The following is a 22,103-nucleotide window of genomic DNA, read 5'->3' as shown; positions in this document are numbered from 1 at the left end:
TGCCTCAGGGAGATTAATTTAAGAATAAAACATTGCAAAAAAGAAAAAAAAATTACTCAGACATGTCCCCTCATGTGACAGTGTCACCTGAGCCGGTACATGTTTACGTATTTTAATAAAAAATGTTATTTAATTTATAAACCCTTCATGAAACCTCATCCCATCCATGAATGAGGTTTCACGAGCAATGTGAATGCCGCCTGGGCCCTTCTCCTGCCCGCCTACCTTAAGGTTGGACGGGCAGCCCAGACAGTTAGTTCAATTAGGTAATTTTTGGCATTAATAGGCCTTTGACAGTTCGGCAGGCGCACAGCCGACTCTGGTGTGTGCCCGGCGAACTGAAGATCGGAATGATGCGCGGTAATGTCGGGATACACACCTGACGTCATCGTGCGACATTTTATGCGTCTGTGTGCAGGGCCCGTTCCCGCACGCCAAACGGAAAATTCTGGCCGGATGCCGGATTCTTCAATCAGGCACAGGCTCTACTGAGCTGCAAGCAAACCCAACTTTACTTGTTGGTCTCCTCACATGGCGAGTTCTCCCCTGCACCCCACTTGCAGGCTTCAACTGGTGTCCGGGCAGGAAGGCTGCCCAGAAGCTTCCCCCCCAACACCGGATTTAATCAGGGGGAGGTAGGGAGGCGATGGGTCTCCACCCTCCTGGCCAGTCAAAGGGCTCCCCCACACTTCAGAACTCGCCTCCGGGGGGGGGGGCATTAAATTCCACCCAAAGTATCTGTGACAGACAGCATTAAAGTTTCATCATGTTTATTTGCTACAAGTTTGCATGTACAGTTTTGCTCCGTAAGTTGGGTGGGAAGTGGGGAAAAAGCAGGAAGACCAGCCATGACAAAGCTGCTAAAGAATTTCAGAATCAGAAACAGTAGTCAGCTGACCAGCTGGTTCTACAGACTTTTATATGAATAAGAAAATGGCAGGTCAGAGGTTTCACCCTGCAGCCTCCCACATATAACCCCAAAAGTGCTCCTGATGAAAGACAAGCCCATTCTGATAATACGGTGAAGAAAAGATACAACTGACAACTGAACATTTTGGGCCGCAAACTAGAGCAGGCCTTGACGTTATCAAAGGTTGATCATTTTTCTTAATATAAAATAGACCTTTGTTCCAGCAATGATGCTTTCCTTTTCATCAGATGAAACATTTACCCCAAGGTTAAAGGGCTAGAGTTCAGCCTGACTTGAATGAGGATCACAGCTCAAACAGGTGCATTAGGATTTTAGCAAAACACTACTGATTGAAGAAGTCTCCTTGTTTACTATAAAAAGATTTCATTGATTGTTAGCCTAGTTTTCAAAAAAAAAAGTTAAAACCTCAAGTCATTTTGCTATTTGCTGAAACACCATTCAAACAAACTCTGCCAGAGGGAAAAAAACAGCAGCAAGAGGCCAAGCCTTGAAGTTTGATTTGTGACAATAGGCCACTGTGAGGACCTAGTGCCCTTGTCCAAGTGATGAAGGAGCTGTCAGCCTTTTATTCCTCAATGCAAGCTGATAAATCAGGGGAAAAAAAACATCAGAGAGCCAACGCTGAAATTCACTCACTTAATTTGGCAATATTGGATTTCCTATGACTTTGTGTGCACTCTAAACAGCCCAGCAGTCATCCTCATGAGTTTCAAAAAAACATTGTCTCAGCCAGTAATCTACCATGAGGATAATTAATTACGAAACCATTGAGGCATTATATGTATGTTTACTTTTAGATTGTTCTGCGTACTGGCCTGTAAATTCACTGCAGTCAATAATTTATTGCACCATACAAAATCATACCTCATGAGGAGAAAAAGAAATATCATAATAGTGTAGTCAAACTTATCTGTAATAATAAAATGTGATCATATTTGTTATCTTAGCTGTACGCACAGGCCAATGCCATAAAAATAATGGAGTCTATTGTGAATCACCATCCTCACCTTTATATTCACAGACTAATATTTTATGATTCATAGGATGCGGGCATCGCTGGCTAGGCCAGCATTGGTTGCCCATCCTTAATTACCCTTGAGAAGGTGGTGATGAGCTGCCTTCTTAAAACGCTGCAGTCCCTGTGGTGTAGGTACAGCCATAGTGCTATTAGGGAGGGAGTTCCAGGATTTTGACCCAGCGACAGGGAGGGAATAGCGATATATTTCCAAGTAAGAATAGTGTGTGGCTTGGAGGGGAACTTCCAGCTGGTGGTGCTCCCATGCATCTAGTGCCCTTGTCCTTCTAGATGGTAGCAGTCATGGGTTTGGAAGCTGCTGTCCATGGAGCCTTGGTGGGTTCCTGCAGTGCATCTTGTAGATGGTACACATTGCTGCCACTGTGCATTGGTGGTGGAGAGAGTGAATGTTTGTTGATGGGGTGCCAATCAAGCTGGCTGCTTTGTCCTGGATGGTGTCGAGCTTCCTGATTGATGAGCTGTACTCATCCAGGCAAATGGAGAGTATTCCATTTTACTCCTGACTTGTGCCTTGTAGATGGTGGATGGGCTTTTGGGAGTCAGGAGGTGAGTTACTTGCCACATGATTCCTAGCCTCTGACCTGCTCTTGTAGGCATAGTATTTATATCGTTAGTCCAATTCAGTTTCTGGTCAATGGTAACCCCCAGGATGTTGAGAGTCAGGATTGAGCAATGGTAAATGACATCGAATGTCAAGGGGCGATGGTTAAATTGTCTCATTGAAGGTGGTCATTAACTGGCACTTGTGTGGCGTGAATGTTACTTGCCACTTGTCAGTTCAAGCCTGGATATTGTCTAGGTCTTGCTGCATTTGGACATGGAATGCTTCAGTATCTGAGGTGTCGCAGATGGTGCTGAACATTGTACAATCATCAGCGGACATCCCCACTTCTGACCTTACAATAGAAACAATATCATTGATGAAGCAGCTCAAGATGGTTGAGCCTAAGACACTACCCTGAGGAACTCCTGCAGTGATGTCCTGGAACTGAAATGATTGACCTCCAACAACTGCAACCATCTTCCTTTGTATTAGGTATGACTCCAACCAGCGTAGAGTTTTCCGTCTGATTCCCATTGATTCCAGTTTTGCTAGGGCTCCCTCATGCCACACTCGGTCAAATGCTGCCTTGATGTCAAATGCAGTCATTCTCACCTCATCTTACACAAAATGCCTTCCCAAATCTACTCCTTCTGGTCAAATGTTTTGTGAAGAATTGTAGCTAAGGAATTGAAATTGACCTGTGCCAGCAGTGTGAAGCCGGCTCTTATCAAATTGGCAACCAATTTTTCATCATTCCTGGTCTTCTTTCCGCTGAAGTTCACAGAACAATGGTTCAAACACTTTTTGGAGACTTGTTTCCGAGTCTCACAGTCACTTTTACTTGCTTTGAAATTAAAAATCTTGGCAATACTTTCCAAGTCAGTGGAAAATAAAAACTGACGCAATGTATAACAGGCCAATTATATGAGCCCATTTTGCATTGCTGGGGTAGACAAATTTCACCCATATTTGTTTTATGGCATTAGGGAAATCATACAATGAAAAATAACCTGGCGAGCCTGCTTCTTCCATTGACTGTGAACAATCTACTGTATCATGGATCCAAATGATCAATCTAGTCTATCATGGATTGTACTCATAAAATTAAAACTGCTCCTCAACTTCCCCAAAAAATTGCAGAAACGCTTCACCAGGCTTGTATGTTCTCATGGCCCTCTGTCACTTGTCTCTATGTTATGTTTTCACAGACCACTGACCCTTGTTCTGCTATTAACACCTCCTGCTATCTTACCTTGATGTTGCTGTCAGCACCTTCATTCTTCACCACTACTATTAACACTCCCTTTATCTTGTGCCCATGACATCTTTGTCAATCTCTCCTTAGCTCTCACCTATTCCTGACCTTCTGTCTTGCTCCACTTGCTCCACCCCATCTTAAACAGTATAAAATCCATCACAACACATTTCTATTTCTCCTTAGCTCCGAAGAAGAGTCATATGAACTTGAAACGTTGACTCTGTTTGTCTCTCCACAGACGCTGCCAGACCTGCTGAGTTTTATCAGCATTTTTTGTTTTTGTTTCAGATTTCCAGCATCTGCAATATTTTGCTTTTATCTTGCATACTCTTTATTCAGACCTAGTCAATTATACAGAGGAACTTTAATCTGCCAAGCAATGCTTAATCCTCTTCGTCCAACATCTTACAAAGGAGCAGTGTTATGACAATGTCTGGGTTCCAGTGTCAGGAGACTGGAAATGGTAGAACCAACTCAAATAATTCACTTTTTAAATTTTAGTTCAAGATTCCATCTCAGGGCTTGTCATGAAAATTATTGTGTTTAAGGCATCCTTTCCTTCAATCTGATTTGGCCGATAATCCCAAGCAGTAGCTGAGAATTTAATGCAGTGACCTGGGACTTCTAGGTCAGGAGTTTTATGACACTTTGTACACAAACAAGTCTCATCCAGTCCTTTTATTCGATTGCATTCTCCGTGTAGATTTTTCTTAATTCTCCGCTATTTAACATCCCTTACAGATCCTTCGCCACCAGGTGCACCTAGAAATTTGCAGAAAGGCAATTTCACTGCAAGCCACAACGGTGTTTTCAGTCTTATAATTCACTGGGATCCACCCCAAGAGGAAGATCTCTTCATTCACCATTACAGAATTTACTGGAGTCAGTGGGTTTCCAGGAAAACTGTTTTTCTCACAAAGAAAGAAAACTGGAAGATAATTGAAGGAGTAAGTATAAAATTGGGTCTAAAGTAGCCGTGCCACTTTGTGTTTGAAACCCTAATGGAAAATGCTTTCCAGGATACAATTCTTTATTGTATCTTTGGGCAGGATTTTCCCTGCAGACTTCGGAACCTTCCAAATTGGTCAAATGGGGGAGCAAAACCCCGCATTGCATGGGGAAGAGTCACCCATCTGTGATTTTCCCCGATATGGCCAATTAACGGTCAGAGATCAGGCTTGGCATCCAATTAAGGGCAGTGGGTGGGCTCTCTAAGCTGGGTGACCAGTAGGTGGCCTTCCAGCAGCAAGCTGCCTTTTGAGGGAAGTGAAAAAGAGGGTGCCCAAAGATGGAGGCACCTCTCCAAGCTTTTTGACTTTAGGTTAGTAAATGGCTTTAGCAGCCAGGCAGGGAGAGACAGGGCTGGAGCCCTACCCCCCCACCAAAGTCTGCCATCTGGAGGCCACCTCCAGACAGTTACACTCTTTCCTGATGCCTCTGGGGACCTGGAGGTTGACCAGACAGCCTCAGAAAATAGCCTTTAACAAGGTCAATTGGCTACTCACCACTTTCCCAGGAGCAGGATGGAGCAGGGAAGCTGGCCGGCAGCATGAATTAACGCATCCATTGGCATTCATGCTTGCCCCCATCAGGACCTAAAAGTTCAGTCTTCTGTATCTGTCCAGGAAATACTGAGTGCTGCACCAGGCAGGTCACTGGTAATAAAATGTGGACAAGGTTGCAGTAAGTATATTGCAACATTTTTTGATCTGCTTTTTCCCTTCCATCATTTTTGTGCAAGAATAGAACCCTGTCCTGCTAAAGACTCAATTATAGGTGGTGACATGGTGGTATGGGAGGTGGTGGTGTAGTGCTATTGCCACTGGACTGGTATTCTAGACATCCAGAGTAATACTGCAGGGACCCTGGTTTGAATCCCACCACAGCTTGTGTTTGAATTCAATAAAAATCTGGAATTAAAAGTCTGGTGATGACCTTTAAAAAACCATCTGGATCACTGATGTCCTTTAGGGAAGGAAATCTGTTGTCCTTACCTAATCTGGCCTACTTGTGACTCCAGACCCACAGCAATGTGGTTGACACTTAAAATGTTCTCTGAACACAAGGGCAATTAGGGCTGGGCAATAAATGAGCGAAGCCCCCATCCCATGAGCGAATCTTTTTTTTAAATCCGGCTTCATCAAACAAATTGAACAAAAGTGGTGGATGGATGTTTTGACATGAGATGATGCCTAGGTATAATGTTGGCTCACAACTGGAAAGCAATGTTTAGTTTGAATATGGCAACAAATCTCTTTTGTACTCTGGATAAATTCCTGTTGATGTGAGCAGGTTCGAGGTTTGCATGTTTCAGTTGGGTCACAAGTTAAATGAAGGAATTCAGCACTGGGAAAGGACAGTTAAAGCAAATCCAGCTTGAATTTAAATGTCAGCTATGATATTCGCACAGTTATTGACTGTGGGGGCTGGAATTGACTAGCAAATGCTTGTTTGAATTACCAGCTTGGAAAGCTCAATTTTAATAGTAAGTTTGTAATAACAAAGACTAGACAGCTCTCAAAAAAAGGACGAGATGACTAGGTATTAAAAGCATGTTAGTGAAGTGACTAAGGAAACGTAAAGTGAGATACAATTAGAGTCTCAATGACAAAGATAATTTGATGGAAGAGAAATTCAGACAGCAAAAATGAAGACTAATGAAACAAAGAGTAAAAGTACCAGAGAGAGAGAACTTAGGATAGAACCAAAATTGGTTTGAGCTCAAAGGCAAGCTATTAGGAAGCACAACTCTCGCTGAATGGCGAAGTTGTAAAAGGACATTCTGAACCTCCAAAGTGGAGCATATTACCGACCTCCTTCTGCCCCATCCAAACACTGAAGTGTGCTCTTCAACACCTTGATAGTTCCCTGGATCACCAGCTGCTATTCAGGACACTCAGGTCATTAGGCATGAGAGCAAGGGTTATACTATGTCCCACAGAAGGCAGCTGTGGATCTGATCCTTTTCTCTGAGGAGGTCAGGGAAGGTTGAGTAACAAAAGGTGAGGCATCATTGCAAACTCCTGCAAATCTAGCATTGGCATTATGGAAATATTAATTGTTGTCACATACTATCTGCACATTGACGGAGTGGGATCCCCTCCTGTCAAGATAGCTCAGTAGGCACTCTCAATGCAGTGGTATATGCCATTGATTATTAGTACCAGCTGAATGCATTCAACAAATTTATACACTAATATGTGATTAGTGTATTTTTTAATCTTTCCTTATATGTACACTACATATTCAACATTGAGCAGACTGTAACAACTGACAGTGAGAATGGCTCTGTACGTCTTTTTAAATTAAAACTATAAGGAGATATTGGGTTGCCCAGTATCATCAAATGAAAAGTGCCCCCTGGTGGTTGTGGAGTGTGGTTGCCACATGTGCAGTGCAGAGTGGGCTGGCTGTCTCATCTAGGGAAGCGCTCATGGAGGAGTGCTGAGAGCAGCAGGAGGATCATACAGATAGAGCTGCATTTTAAGGCTGGCAGTATGCACCAGGTGAGTTTTTCTTATTCTGTCACAAGTTGTGAGTGTCACTGGCAAGGCTAGCATTTGTTACCCATCCCTAATTGGCCTTGAGAAGGCGGTGCACCGACTTCATGAACTGCTGCAGTCTGTGATATGTAGGTACACCCACAGTGTGGTAAGATAGGGAGTTCCAGGATTTTGACTACGATGGTGAAGAAACGGTGATATATTTCCAAGTCAGATGGTGCATATTTAGAGGGGAACTTGCAGTTGGTGGTGTTTCCCTGTGCCTGCTGCCTTTGTTCTTCTACTTGGTAGGGAAATCATGTTTAGCTAATTTATTGGAGTTCTTTGAAGAATTAACAGGTGCTGTGGATAAAGGGGAACTGGTGGATATGCTTTACTAGATTTTCAGAAGGCATTTGATAAGGTGCCTCATCAAAGGTTATTGTGGAAAATAAAAGCTCATGGTGTAGTGGGTAACATATCGGCATGGATAGAAGATTGGCTAGCTAACAGGAAACATAGAGTAGGCATAAATGGCTCATTTTCTGGTTGGCAGGATGTGTTGAGTAGTGTGCCACAGGGATCAGGGCTGGGGCCTCAACTCTTCACAATTTATATAAGTCATTTAGATGAAGGGCTCTATGGCATAATTGTTAAATTTGCTGATGACATAAAGGTAGGTAGGAAAGTGAGTTGTGAAGAGGACGTAAGGAGGCTACAAAGGGATATAGACAGGTTAGGTGAGTGAGCAAATGGAGTATAATGTAGGAAACTGTGAAGTTGTTTATTTTGGCAGGATGAGTTAAAAAAGAGGCATATTATCTAAATGGTGAGAGATTTTGCAGAGCACTGAGATGCAGAGGGATCTGGGTGTCCCAGTGCATGAATCGCATAAGATTAATATGCAGGTGCAGTAAGTAATTAGCAAAGCTAATGGAATTTTATCATTTATTGCAAGGGGAATTGAATACAAGAGTAGGGAGGTTATGCTTCAGTTATACAGGGCATTGGTAAGACCACATCTGGAATACCATGTACAGCATTGGTTTCCTTATTTAAGGAAAGTTTTAAATGCATTAGAAGCGGTTCAGAGAAGGTTTGCTAGGTTAATACCTGGAATGGGCAGGTTACCTTATGAGGAAAGGCTGCACAGGCCTTGTATCCACTGAAGTTTAGAACAGTAAGAGACAACTTGTTTAAAACATATAAGATCCTGAGGGGACTTGACAGGGTGAATGTGGAAAGGATGTTTCCTCTTGTGGGAGAATCTAGAACTCGGGGTCACTGTTTCAAAATAAGGGGTCGCCAATTTAGGACAGAGATGAGGAAAAATTTTTTCTCTCAGAGGGTTGTGAGACTTTGGAATTCTCTTCCTCAAAAGGTTGAGGCAGAGTCCTTGAATATCTTTAAGGCAGAGGTAAATAGATTCCTGATAAGCAAGGGGTAAAAGGTTATCAGGGGTAGGCAGGAATATGAGGTTAAAATCAGATCAGCCATGACCTTATTGAATGGCGGAGCAGGCTTGAGGAGCCAAGTGGCCTACTCCTGTTCCCAATTCGTATGTTGCAAGTTGTGAAAGTGCTGCCACAGTACTAATTCAATCTTATTCAAAAGAGGGGAGATTTTAAATATTTAAGTAGGCCCACCCATCTCACTAATATCTGTATTTAAATATTTGTTTTCTTAAAAACATTATTAAAATACTCTACATGTAGCACTTTCATATTCTGGGTATTATATAGTAAATAATTTAGATGGTTGGGTGGGGGGGGGGTTCCATGATTGCTAATCCATTTGAAAAGGAGTCCTTCCACCAAACAAGTTTGAGAACCACTGACTTACATTATATTATTTAGCCTCTCTCACATGTTGTCCAGTCCCTGCAACACCCACCAGTTGTGGAAGGCCTTGGGCATACCAGCAAACACTTCAGGCACCATCTGAAGGGCCACCCAGGTGCAGAAAAGACCATAGAAGATAGGCAGGTGGCCAGACCATGGCCACACAGACACGTCCAAACAAGAGCTGTGGACCATCTTGGCCAGGCCCAGGAACAGATCCATGAGGAGATCCTCTGACTTGTCCACAGCCTGACTCCACATGAGGTGGCCAAATATCAAGAATGTGGAATGTCTCTATAGGCAGTGATGGAACCAGTTCCAGAATGTTTATCTACAAGCTGGAAACTGATAAAATGATTCTTGATATTTCAAAGGCCCTTAAAACAAATTCCACTAAAGTATTCCTACTGCACCATCAAAAGGCTGCAGAGAGCCTCAGCTGCACATCTGTTTAAAAGATAAACATATGAGAATAATTTGTAGGATCACGTAGCTTTCAGTTACTGTGATGTTGTTTTCACGCCTGTTGTAGTGCTGTTTGACCCATGTCAGCTGGGGAGAGTTGAAACGTTACGGTCAAGTCTGATACTTGGTGCAATTGTTCTGTTAAACTGAGGGGGTGTTCAAACAACACTAAAGTCAGAGGTAATTTTAGATTACTGTGTGAAGAAAAGTCTCATTGTTTCAGTCAAATTGAACAAAGTGTTGAAAAGAAAACCTAATCAATGCTGTACCTGGTAGTAGTCTGAGAGCAGTAAGGCACAATGCCACAGAATAGTGGATAGGGCTTTATGCTTGTGATTTTCCACACAATGAGTTAGCTGTCTCAGCCAAGGTATCGAGAGGAGGAGTGAGTCAGAGAATCAGCTATACTTTTTGACACATCTCCTAGTACAGGCTTGTCCAAGCTTAATGCGTGGGGGGGACCACATTTAAAAAATCTTTCTCACTCAAGAGTTAGGAAATTTCAGAAGAATAAACTTTGGCACAACAAACATGAATTTCAAAATAAAACTGAGGTATGAAAAGAAACACCTTGGTTAGCAAAAAAACAATGAGTAATAATAAGGTGAGTGTGTGTGTGTGTATGTGTCCGGTTCACTCCCAGTCTCAGTGTGCTCACTCACTGACCCTCACCCACTGTGAGAGTGCATGTTGGTGCATGTGGGTGAGGATGAATGAGAATCTTGATACTGGGAGTGAGACAGACTTATGGGCACACTGTGCCCCTGCAAGCACGCTCTGCTCACACACACACTCTCTCTCTCTCTCTCACTCCTCTCTCATGTGCCTCTCCCCTCCTCCCCCCAGCATTCTCTCTCACCCAGCTCCTACAAATTTCCACAACACCCACACTCTCTCACTTGCCCCCCCCACACTCTCTCACCCACCACCCCTCCCCACACTCTCTCACACCCTCCCCCTTCACACTATCTCTCCCCCTCACTCTCTCTCTCAATGCCATCCTCACACTGTCTCTCAACCCCGTCCCCCTCACACTCCCTCACCCACTGCCTCCCACACAGTCTCCAGTCACTCACTTCCTCAGGCACCATTGGGCACTGCCCCTGCTGCCTCATGTTCCGCTTCAACCCGCCTGGGCCCCATTCGAAATTGCCTGAGCTTCAGTCTGAGCTGTCTGGACCCTGCCTCGGCCTGCCTGAGCCCCGCTCTGGCCCACCTGGACCCCGATCCGGTTTGCCTGAGCCCTGCTCTGGCTGCCTCACCCCCCGCTGCCCGGTACCTCCACCCGCTTGTCCACACTCCCCGAGCCCTGAGCTCACCGCTGCTGGTTTTTGCTGCTCCTCCAATCACAGATTTTTTCCTCTGATTGGAGGAGCAGCTCCATGCAGAATCTTCCATTCAAACCCACCTGTTTGACCAGCATTTCGAAACTGTCTCTGGGGGCTGCATAGAGGGGCCTGTCCTAGAAAGACTTCAGCACATGTTGGAGCTGAAAAGTGAGACTAGAAAAATACATTAAGTTTCCTCCTGCCTCAACAACAAAAAAAAAATGAAAATGAAGAAGAAATGGCTTTCTGAGTACAATTATAATCATGAATTGGGGAATCCTGCTTTCTGGTTTTCACAGCCACGGTATTGCTGCAAGTCACGGGCACAGTGGTAATGTCACCAGACTGGCAATCCCAAGGCCCAGGTGAATTCTTTATGAACTGGGTTCAAATCCCAATATGACAGCTGGTAGAATTTGTATTCATAAATAAGTTTGGAATTGAAAAGCTAGTCTCAGTAATGGTGACCATCGTTGATTGATGTAAAAATTCATCTGATTCACTAATGCCCTTTAGGGAAGGAACTCTGCCATCTTTGTCTGGCCTGCATATGACTCTAAAAGTTTGATCCTTAACTGCCTAGCAAGCCACTCAATTTAAGGGCACTTGGAGATGGGCAACAAATGCTGGTCTTGCCAGTGCTGTCCATATCCCCTGAAGAATAAAGAAATATTGTCCTCATATAATTAAAGTTTTCCTCTGTGGTCCTTGATGGCTATTGGAAGTTTGTTTCTCCGTATCACCTTTCAGAATATGGTTAATATTTTCTTATTTTGGCTAATGTATAATTGAGAGATCAGTTATAAGTGAATGAGTTATTTTTCATTAACTGGAGTGACACATCAGTTTTGTTTTGGATACTTTAGTCTTCATACTTTGAACAGATCTTCAACACTAGTTTCTTGAAACAAAAGAGCCATTCTTGAGTGTTAGCTAGCTAACTAGCATAAAACAAAGAGATAAAAACAAAAAAACTGCGGATGCTGGAAATCCAAAACAAAGGGTCATGAGGACTTGAAACGTCAACTCTTTTCTTCTCCGCCGATGCTGCCAGACCTGCTGCGTTTTTCCAGGTAATTCTGTTTTTGTTTAGCATAAAACAAAACTATTTCCTTTTTATGGTTTGTTTTATTTGGATTGTTTTCAGCTCCATTCTCTTTCTTGTGTAGCCTTAGGAAGTTATGGATGATGCAGTTAGCCTTAAATTTCATGTTTAATTTTGCTCTCAATGAGATGTATATTGACATAGCTCATATATTCAATGCTTGCATTAGATAATTGTGTGGCATTGTGCTGAGTCTGATTACTGGCTAATTTGTATATTAAAACCCTGCTGTTTTGTAGATTCAAATAGAATAAAGATGACAAGAGACCATCTTAAAGTAATTTGTTTTCAAGAATAATACTTTAAATGACTTGAGGAAATTCCTCATAATAGTTCATGAATGAAAGCTATAGTGAAACTTGCCCAGCCTCTAACAAAGCACAAATGTGATAGACTTAATTGCAGAGTATTCCATACTAACTTGATCAGCAACATCCAGGTTGGTAGTTCAGCCAAACTCAAGTCAATGGAGTTCATTCCATGGCTGCTTTTAGTAAGAAACCAGCTAACTAGTTTTGTCCAGGATCTTACGTATTTTGTGAGGTCTGCTTCTGTTGCACTTTTTTTAGATTAACTTGCTGAATTAATAATTCTAAGAGATTATGGATCAATGATTTGCAAATCGCAATATTTAATCTCATGTGCTATTTATCCACTCACTCTGCAAACTTGTTTATGTCTTCCTGTATTTTGGTGCAGTTTTGCTAATTACCCAATTTGGTATCATCTGCAACTTTTGACACCATATTCCAATTTCTTCTTCTTTATTCTTTCATGGGATGTGGACTTCACTGGTTAGGGTAGCATTTGTTCCCCATCTCTAATTGCCCTTGAACTGAATGTCTTGCGAGACCATTTCAGAAGGCAGATAAGAGTCAATTATATTGCTGCTGGCCTGGATTCACATGTAGGCCAGGATTGGGGAAGGATGGCAGATTTCCTTCCCTAAAGTGAACAGAAGGGTTTTTGTAACAATCGATAATAGTTGTCATCAATTCCAGACTTTTTAATTGGACTTAGTTTCCACCAGGTGGAATTTAAACCCACATCCCCAGAGCATTAGCCTGGGTCTCTAGATTATTAGTCCAGTGACATTACCACTACATCGTCATCTCCCCCTTAAAATCCAAATCATTCCTGTGTATGGCAAACAATGGTACCAACACGAAACACTGCATACACCACTTCCCACTTCTTGCAAGTCTGGGAAACTGCCCTATAATTTCTGTTTCATAGCTAGATTCCAATCCATTCAGCTACCCGTTGACCTATTGTCAGAGCACATGCCCTAACATTCAATGCCAGCCCAGTACTGCCTGTAGCTAGGTTTCCATTATTGCTATTATATCTGTTTCTTCACTTCTAACTATTGCTTCCAATTCTCCTTTTTTTGTTCATTGTGCTTTGTATTTGTTCTACAGGAAATTTAGTCTGTTCCTATTTTTCATTACTCCTGCTTTATTTTTAACAAGATTTTTACTGGTACTTTCTATCAAGTTTTCTGTTTCCTGAGTTATTGTGTTATCTTTATCTCTTTTTGCACATTTAACTTTGCTCTTATCTCTTTTCCTTATATTTAGATTGCTATTATTTCCACCCAAACCATTCCCCCTTTCTTAAATTTAAGGTTTATTCTACAGGTCTATTTATCTTTTCTTTCACAATCTTAGTTCCATTGCAGTTCAGGTACAACATGTCCTAGTGGTACAGCTCCTTCCTGACCTAGAACTTGCGGCAGTGCCCCAGAAACTGGAGACTCTTGTTCTCCCTTGTTTTTTTTAATTCTTGGTCATTTTTACTGACAATTCTTTCAGCCATGCATTCACTATCCTGACCCATTTGTGCCTGTGCCAATTAGCACATGGCTTGGATAGTATTCTGGAAATTACTATCCTTGAAGTCCTGCTTTTTAATTTAACTCCTAACTACCATACTCATTTAGTAGGACATTCCCTCTGTTCTTTTCTATGTTGACATGGACCACAACTAGTGTTTCCACCCTCCTCTTTCAGGTTCTTTTCAAGCCAACTAAAAGTACCTCTTATCTTGGCATCAGATGGCTAAAGTGAACTGAGAAACTAGGTTCAAATGTAGGACAGTGGAGATGCAGTGGCAAACTTTTAAGAAGATATTTAATAACACTCAACAAAGATTTATCCCAGTGAAAGATTCGATGAGAAGGATGCACCATCTGTGGCTAAGTAAGGAAGTTAAGGATAGTATCAAATTAAAAGAAACACTGTACAATTCTGCAATGCTTAGTGGCATGTACAATGATTGGACAGATTTTAAAAGCCAACAAAGAATGATTAAAAAAAAGAGGGAGAAATTAGAAATGAGAGAACGCTAGCTAAAAATATAAAAACAGATAGTAAGAGTTTCTACAAGTACTTAAATAGAAGAAGAGTAACTACGGTGAGTACTGGATTTCTGGAGGGCGAGTCTGGAGAATTAATAACGGTAAACAGGAAAATGGCGGAAGCATTGGACAGATATTTTCTGACTGCCTTCGCTGTAGATAACTAGAAAACTTCCCAAAGAAAATCAAGAGGCGAAAGAGTGAGAAGAACTTAAAACAATCATTAGGGAAAAGGTACTGGGAAAACTATTACACCTAAAGGCTGTGAGGTCCCCAGGAGCTGATGGCCTGTATCGTAGGGCCTTAAAAGAAGTGGTTGCAGAGATAGTAAAGCCAATGGTTACAATCTTCCAAAATTCCTTAGATTATGTAAGGGTCTCAACAGATTTCTTTATTCAAGAAAGGATGGAGTCAAAAAGCAGGAAACTATAGACCAGTTAGCCTAACACCTGTCATTGGGAGATTGCTAGAATCCATTATTAAGGAGATTACAGCTGGATACTTAGAAAATCATAATGGGATCAGGCAGAATCAGCTGGTTTTGTGTGACAGAAATCATGTTTAACTAATTTATTAGAGATCTTTGAACAATCAACATGGATAAAGGGGAACCTGTAGATGTGGTGTACTTGGATTTCCAGAAGGCATTTGATGAGGTGCCACATCAGAGGTTACTACACAAGATAAGATTATATGGTGTAGGGGGTAACATACTAGCATGTATAAAGGAATGGTTAGCTAACAGGAAGCAGATAGTAGGTATAAATTGGTCATCTTCAGGATGGTAATATGTAACCAGTGGAATCCCACAGGGATCAGCACTGGGACCTCAACTATTTACAATCAATATCAATGACTTGAATGTATGAAGACTAAATTTGCCAATGATGCCGAGATAGGTAGGAAAGTAAGTGGTCAAGAGGAGGTTAAAAAGTCGACAACGGGATTTAGACAGGTGAAGTGACTGGGCAAAAAAATTGGCCAGTGGAACTTGTCTACTTTGGCAGGAAGAATAGAAAAGAAGTACACTGTTTAAATGGAAAGAGACTACAGAACCCAGTGGTACAGAGAGATCTGGGTGCCCTGGTACATGAATCACATCCAGGTGCAGCAAATATTTAGAAAGGCAAATGGAATGTTGGTGTTTATTGTAAAGGCAATGGAATAAAAAAGTAGGGAAGTTTTACTGCAGCTGTGCAGGGCCTTGATGAGGCACGACTGGAGTATTGCGCACAGTTTTGGTCTCCTTATTTGAAATGGAATATAATTGGTTTAGAAGCAGTTCAGAAATATTCACCCGAGTCATTCTTGAGATGAAGGATTTATCCTATGAAGAAAGTTTGGCTCGGTCTTTATCTATTTGAGTTTAGAAGAATGAGAGGTGATCTTATTGAAGCATATAAGGTCCTGAGGGATAGGGTGGATACTGGGCGGATGTTTCATCTTGTGGCGGAGACTAGAAATAGGGGACATAGTTTAAAAATAAGAGGCCTCCCTTTTAAAGTGGAGATAGGAGATTTTTTTCTCTCAAAGGTTTGTTGGTCCATGGAATTCTCTTCCCAGAAAGCACCGGGTCATTGAACCTATTCAAGGTTAAGTTGGATAGATCTTTCATAGACAAGGCAGTCCAGGGTTATGGGGGGTGAGGACAGAAAAGTGAAGTTGAGACCACAACTATATCAGCCATGATTTTATCGAATGACCGAGCAGGCTCGAAGGGCCAAATGGCTTAACCCTGCTCCTATGTCCCTATGTTCCCCCTCCATCCTATACAACTGATCACAACTGCATAAAAGACCATCTATTCCCCTGACTATTGAATCCCCTAAGACTACAGCCCTTTTTTTCCACTCCCCTTGAATTGCCTCCTACTCGACAGTGCCTCAGTTAGCATTCTGGCTGTCCCCAGTGATCTACTTTCTTAATCCCAAAGATAGTGAATGCATTGTATCAGTTGGACAAATCAATTTCTGCCATTGTCCTTCACAGCCTTCATTAGGATCCCCCTAATGTAATGACTGTCAGTCACACATTCTTCTTCCTGTACCTGTATATCTCTATGTGGTGAAACTGTTCTGGAGTAAACTATCCAGATTTTCGCCTTAAAGACTCTAAGCCAAAGTGCCTGAAGACATAGACATTTCCCACAAGCGATCACCCATGACAATCTCAATGTCCAGAAATTCCTGCGCTTTGCCGTCTCAGCTGCCTTTATCTGCTTTGTGTATTTACTTAATATACCACAGTTATTTATCAATTTATTGTGTTAATTATTTTATCTTTAATACAGAATTGTGATTAACAGGTGGATTTAATTTCATTCCTTTTAGTTACTTCTGTTGTTCACTGAATTATTTTATTACAATTGCTAGGTAGTTTTCGCCCTGGGCTCTTATTTGTTCCTTTTTATTACAAAGTAGCCTCTTAATCTATTATATACAGTTAAATATTAAAGTACAATTAAATAGATAAATGATAATTGTTATTTCTTGAGCACTCTTTTCACTCCCCCCCCTCTTCTTGGCTATTATAATATTTCAAATTCTTCCCTCTATTTGATTCAGTGTGCGGACAACATTCCAATTCCCCTGCATTGTTCTAAACCCGTCCTTCAGGAAGGTTTAGAATCATGGGGCAGAATTTCCCCCCTGTCGGGGGGGATGTTGAAGAGCGGCTGCGCGGAGGCACGCCTTTGATTGGCACCCCCATTCGGGGGCTGGCTGCCATTTTACGTGGTCGGGCCAATTGAGGTCCGCCCAGCGTGACGTCCACACGGAAGCGCCATGCGCTCCCTGTGCGGGCGGGGGTGGAGGGGAATTCCCTGCGCACGGAAGAACGCACTCATCTCCCTGAGGCTAAGTGCTGCCTCAGGGAGATTGACTCTACGTTAAAAAAGTATTAAAAACAGAAAAAAAAAAAAAATTCCCTGACATGTCCCCTCGTGTGACACTGTTACATGAGTTGGGACATGTCCATAACTTATAAAAACACCTTAATTCATTTTTTAAAAACCTACATGAAACCTCATCCGGCCCATGGATGAGGTTTCATGCTTTTTCTAATGCCTGCCAGGGCTCCTGGCTTGCCCGCCAACCTTAATTTTGGACAAGCACATCCATCAATTACTTTAATGACCCTGTCAATGGCCTCAATTGGCCAGTGACAGGTTGGCGGGCGCACAGCTGATTTTGCTGAGCCCCCACCTGCCTCACCTTGCGTCATTTTACGCGTCAGCGAGCACCCCCCCCCCCCCACCGGCACCAATGGGAAAATCCTGGCCACAGAATGTTTAGGCCCCAAAGAGGGGCAAAGATGGAGGCAGGTGGGCATGGAATTTTGTGCCAGCAGCTGGTGTGCCATTTTACTGGCACCCAACCTGCCCTTGGGCTATTTTCCCAGAAATTTGGAGGGAGGGGTGTTGGCGGGCAGGTAGCCTATTAAGACCATATAAAGCTCTTTAATGGCCTATTGTCAGGGGCCAACTGGCCAATTTTCCAGTCGGTCTCCAGTCACCCAGAGGCTTTGAGGCCTCCCCTGCCTGGCTTTAGCTGCAGCTACAGGCAGTTCGATGGAGGAGTTCCCGCTCATCAATGGTGTCTGGCTATTTTTTATTTAAAGTTTTAAGAAGATGGAAAGGGGGCACCTAAAATTTGATGCACCCTCTTTCTTTTACTTCCCTGTAAACCCAGCCTGCTGCTTCTTCAGTGCTGAAAGACCCCTATTTGTTCTCTAGCTCCAAGGACTGACCTGCCTTATTGGACAGCAAGCCTGCCCTCTGGCCACAATGGCCAATTCAAGGAGAATCACAGCCAGGTGACTCCAACAGTGCAGGCTTCTGACCCCCATTTGATTCTAATATGGAGGTCCTGAAGCCCACAGGTAGAATTCTTCCTGTAGGATGATGCAGCACAGAAGGAGGACCAAGACAGCCCATTGTGTCTGTGCTGGCTCTTTGCATAAGCCATCCAATTAGTCCCACTCACTTGCCCTTTCCCCATTGCCCTGCAAATTGTTCCCCATCAAGTATCTATCCAATTCAATTTTAAATAACTATTGAATCTTCTTCCTCCCCTGGCAGACTTGGAATTCAAAGTTGTGATCATGTTGCACTTTGCTGACGTCAACTGTAAGCAACAGTGTATTGCTTCTGATTTTAGCCAGAATTGCCCTGCTTTAATAGGTTTTTAGTAATTTTTTTGACATTAAAAAACATGGTCCAGGAAAACAGCAAGCTCACAGCTGGCAAAAAACATGTGATTCTGCCCCCAGTCCAACCTGAACTCTACCTTTTCAGCACAGTATCGGTTCAAAGATATGGTGATTGATGATTTGATAACATAAGCTAGTAAACTTAGGACTTAAAAGCATAAGGGATTCTAGAAGATGAACTTTGCACATTGATCTTTGCTACTGCGCAGAATTGAATTGTCTGAGTGGAGGAATGATGTGGAGAGGATAAGGGACAGATTAAATTTGACGTAAAGGGATCTGCTTTTCACACTTGACCCCTCTGTACCACCTTGTGAATCAATCTCTGAGTTTATTGAGCGTTGCCTTTGCAGGTATTTACTATCTGTGTTATCTCATCCTCCCAGCCTGTGAGAATAGGGTTCAGTCGAACTATCAGTCCAAGTCCTGTTAGAATCCAGTAGCTTGGCAGCATTCAGGAAATTTGCTTTGCATTAATTAAGTTAAGATTCCAACCAGTTTATAACCTTGCACTTATACATTTTTTTTATAGGGAAAGGATGAAGTTGAGATTGAAAGTCTACAGCCAAACACAGAATATCTGGTACAAATGCAGGCAGTGGCCAACTGGGGGCAAAAGCGCTTAAAGAGCAGCAAAGCTTTGTTTTTTTTTAATACCCCTTCCACAGGTAAGAGCAATGAAACCATTCCTGCTACTAATACCACTCATGGATTAGTGCAATTAAACCATATTTGTTATTGTTAACACTTGTAGATTAAAGTAATGAAATAATTCCTGATATTGGTAACACTCAGATTAGAGAATTAAAGACAGAGATAAAAACAAAAACAAAAAAACTGCGGATGCTGGAAATCCAAAACAAAAACAGAATTACTTGGAAAAACTCAGCAGGTCTGGCACATTCTGAAATCCACACTCAGTGCCATGCGCCGCCATATGAACACACTCGACCTCTCCCTCCAGCAGCACCGCCGTACCCTTTTTCAAAGCTGTGCGTGCCCCCAGTTTCATATTATTCTTCGGCTCATCCGATGCGTCAACAAGAAACTTTTTCTCTTTCTCTCAAGTGCTAAGGAACGCAAGCTCCAACAACTCATCGACACCAACACCCATCTAGGACCCTCCACCCCTGCCTGTCCCTCCGTCCCCACCCCATCTTCCAATCCCAGCCCCAGCCGTGTATTCACTATACCCCCTGACCTTCCCCTCTCCGATGCTGAACGTTCAGTGCTCAGCAAAGGACTTAGTTTCATACCCTTACGCCCTCACCTCAATGAATTTCGGGCTCGGCATGATGCTGAACTCTTCTTCCGCCGTCTTCGTCTCTGGGCTCACTTCTTTGGGCAGGAGTCCTCTCCCAGTTCAACGGATCCTCTTACCCATCTCCAATATTCTCCCTCCACCTGGACCCCTCCCTCTGGATTCTTACCTTCTCTTGATCTTTTCATTGCGAACTGTCGGCGCGACATTAGTCGTCTCAATTTCTCTGCTCCTCTCACCCATTCTAACTTGTCTCTCTCTGAACTTACTGCACTCCATTCTCTCAGATCCAACCCTGACATTGTCATCAAACCCGCTGACAAGGGTGGTGCTGTTGTTGTCTGGCGCACTGACCTCTACCTCGCGGAGGCTGAGCGTCAACTCGCAGACACTTCCTCCTACCTCTTCCTCGACCATGACCCCACCACTGAACATCAAGCCATTGTTTCCAGGACTGTCACTGACCTCATCTCCTCTGGGGATCTTCCTCCCACAGCTTCCAACCTGATAGTCGCCCAACCTTGGACGGCCCGCTTCTATCTCCTACCCAAAATCCACAAACAGAACTGCCCCGGTAGACCGATCGTCTCAGCTTGCTCCTGCCCCACAGAACTCACTTCCCGTTATCTTGACTCCCTTCTCTCTCCCCTTGTCCAGTCCCTTCCCACCTACATCCGTGATTCCTCTGACACCTTACGTCACATCAACAATTTCCAGTTCCCTGGCCTCAACCGCTTCCTCTTCACCATGGACGTCCAATCCCTCTACACCTCCATCCCCCACCAGGATGGTCTGAGGGCCCTTAGCTTCTTCCTCGAACAGAGGCCCGAACAATCCCCATCCACCACTACTCTGCTCCGTCTGGCTGAACTTGTTCTCACGCTGAACAATTTCTCCTTCAACTCCTCTCACTTCCTCCAAATAAAAGGTGTGACTATGGGTACCCGCATGGGCCCCAGCTATGCCTATCTCTTTATGGGGTATGTGGAACATTCCTTGTTCCAGTCCTACTCCGGCCCACTTCCACAACTCTTTCTCCGGTTCATCGATGATTACTTCGGTGCCGCTTCATGCTCTCGTCGGGACTTGGAAAAATTTATTAATTTTGCTTCCAATCTCCATCCCTCCATCATTTTCACATGGTCCATCTCTGATACTTCCCTTCCCTTCCTTGACCTCTCTGTCTCAATCTCTGGTGATAGACTGTCCACCAATATCCATTACAAACCCACCGACTCCCACAGCTACCTCGACTACAGCTCCTCACACCCCGCTTCCTGTAAGGACTCCATCCCATTCTCTCAGTTCCTTCGCCTCCATCGCATCTGTTCCGATGATGCTACCTTCAAAAACAGTTCCTCTGACATGTCCTCCTTCTTCCTTAACCGAGGTTTTCCACCCGCGGTCGTTGACAGGGCCCTCAACCGTGTCCGGCCCATCTCCCGCGCATCCGCCCTCACACCTTCTCCTCCCTCCCAGAAACATGATAGGGTCCCCCTTGCCCTCACTTATCACCCCACCAGCCTCCGCATTCAAAGGATCATCCTCCGCCATTTCCGCCAACTCCAGCATGATGCCACCACCAAACACATCTTCCCTTCACCCCCCCCATCGGCATTCCATAGGGATCGCTCCCTCCGGGACACCCTGGTCCACTCCTCCATCACCCCCTACTCCTCAACCCCCTCCTATGGCAACACCCCATGCCCATGCAAAAGATGCAACACCTGCCCCTTCACTTCCTCTCTCCTCACCGTCCAAGGGCCCAAACAGTCCTTTCAAGTGAAGCAGCATTTCACTTGCATTTCCCCAACTTAGTCTACTGCATTCGTTGCTCCCAATGTCGTGTCCTCTACATTGGAGAGACCAAACGTAAACTGGGCGACCGCTTTGCAGAACACCTGCGGTCTGTCCGCAAGAATGACCCAAACTCCCTGTCGCTTGCCATTTTAACACTCCACCCTGCTCTCTTGCCCACATGTCTGTCCTTGGCTTGCTGCATTGTTCCAGTGAAGCCCAACGCAAACTGGAGGAACAACACCTCATCTTCCGACTAGGCACTTTACAGCCTTCCGGACTGAATTCAACAACTTTAGGTCGTGAGCTCCCTCCCCCATCCTCACCCCCTTTCTGTTTCCCCCTTCCTTTTTTTTCCAATAAATTATATAGATTTTTCTTTTCCCACCTATTTCCATTATTTTTAAATATTTTAAAATCTTTTATGCTCCCTCTATCCCCACTAGAGCTATACCTTGAGTGCCGTACCATCCATTCTTAATTAGCA

General features: G+C 43.5%; 1 protein-coding gene across 1 annotated transcript in view; it reads left to right on the top strand.

The window, feature by feature from the left end:
* The window catches only part of LOC121287192 (anosmin-1-like), a 190,156-nt gene that overhangs the window by 134,378 nt on the left and 33,675 nt on the right, over window positions 1-22,103 (top strand). The window contains exons 7-8 of the mRNA XM_041204833.1: window positions 4,511-4,716; window positions 19,091-19,226. Of these exons, the coding sequence (XP_041060767.1) occupies window positions 4,511-4,716; window positions 19,091-19,226 (342 nt within the window). The remainder of the gene's footprint in view (window positions 1-4,510; window positions 4,717-19,090; window positions 19,227-22,103) is intronic.

The sequence above is a fragment of the Carcharodon carcharias genome, chromosome 2 (assembly GCF_017639515.1).
Source record: "Carcharodon carcharias isolate sCarCar2 chromosome 2, sCarCar2.pri, whole genome shotgun sequence".
In the NCBI taxonomy this organism is placed as follows: Eukaryota; Metazoa; Chordata; class Chondrichthyes; order Lamniformes; family Lamnidae; genus Carcharodon; species Carcharodon carcharias.
The sequence above is the reverse complement of the archived record's forward strand: the minus strand, read 5'-3'. Positions and strand labels throughout refer to the sequence as shown.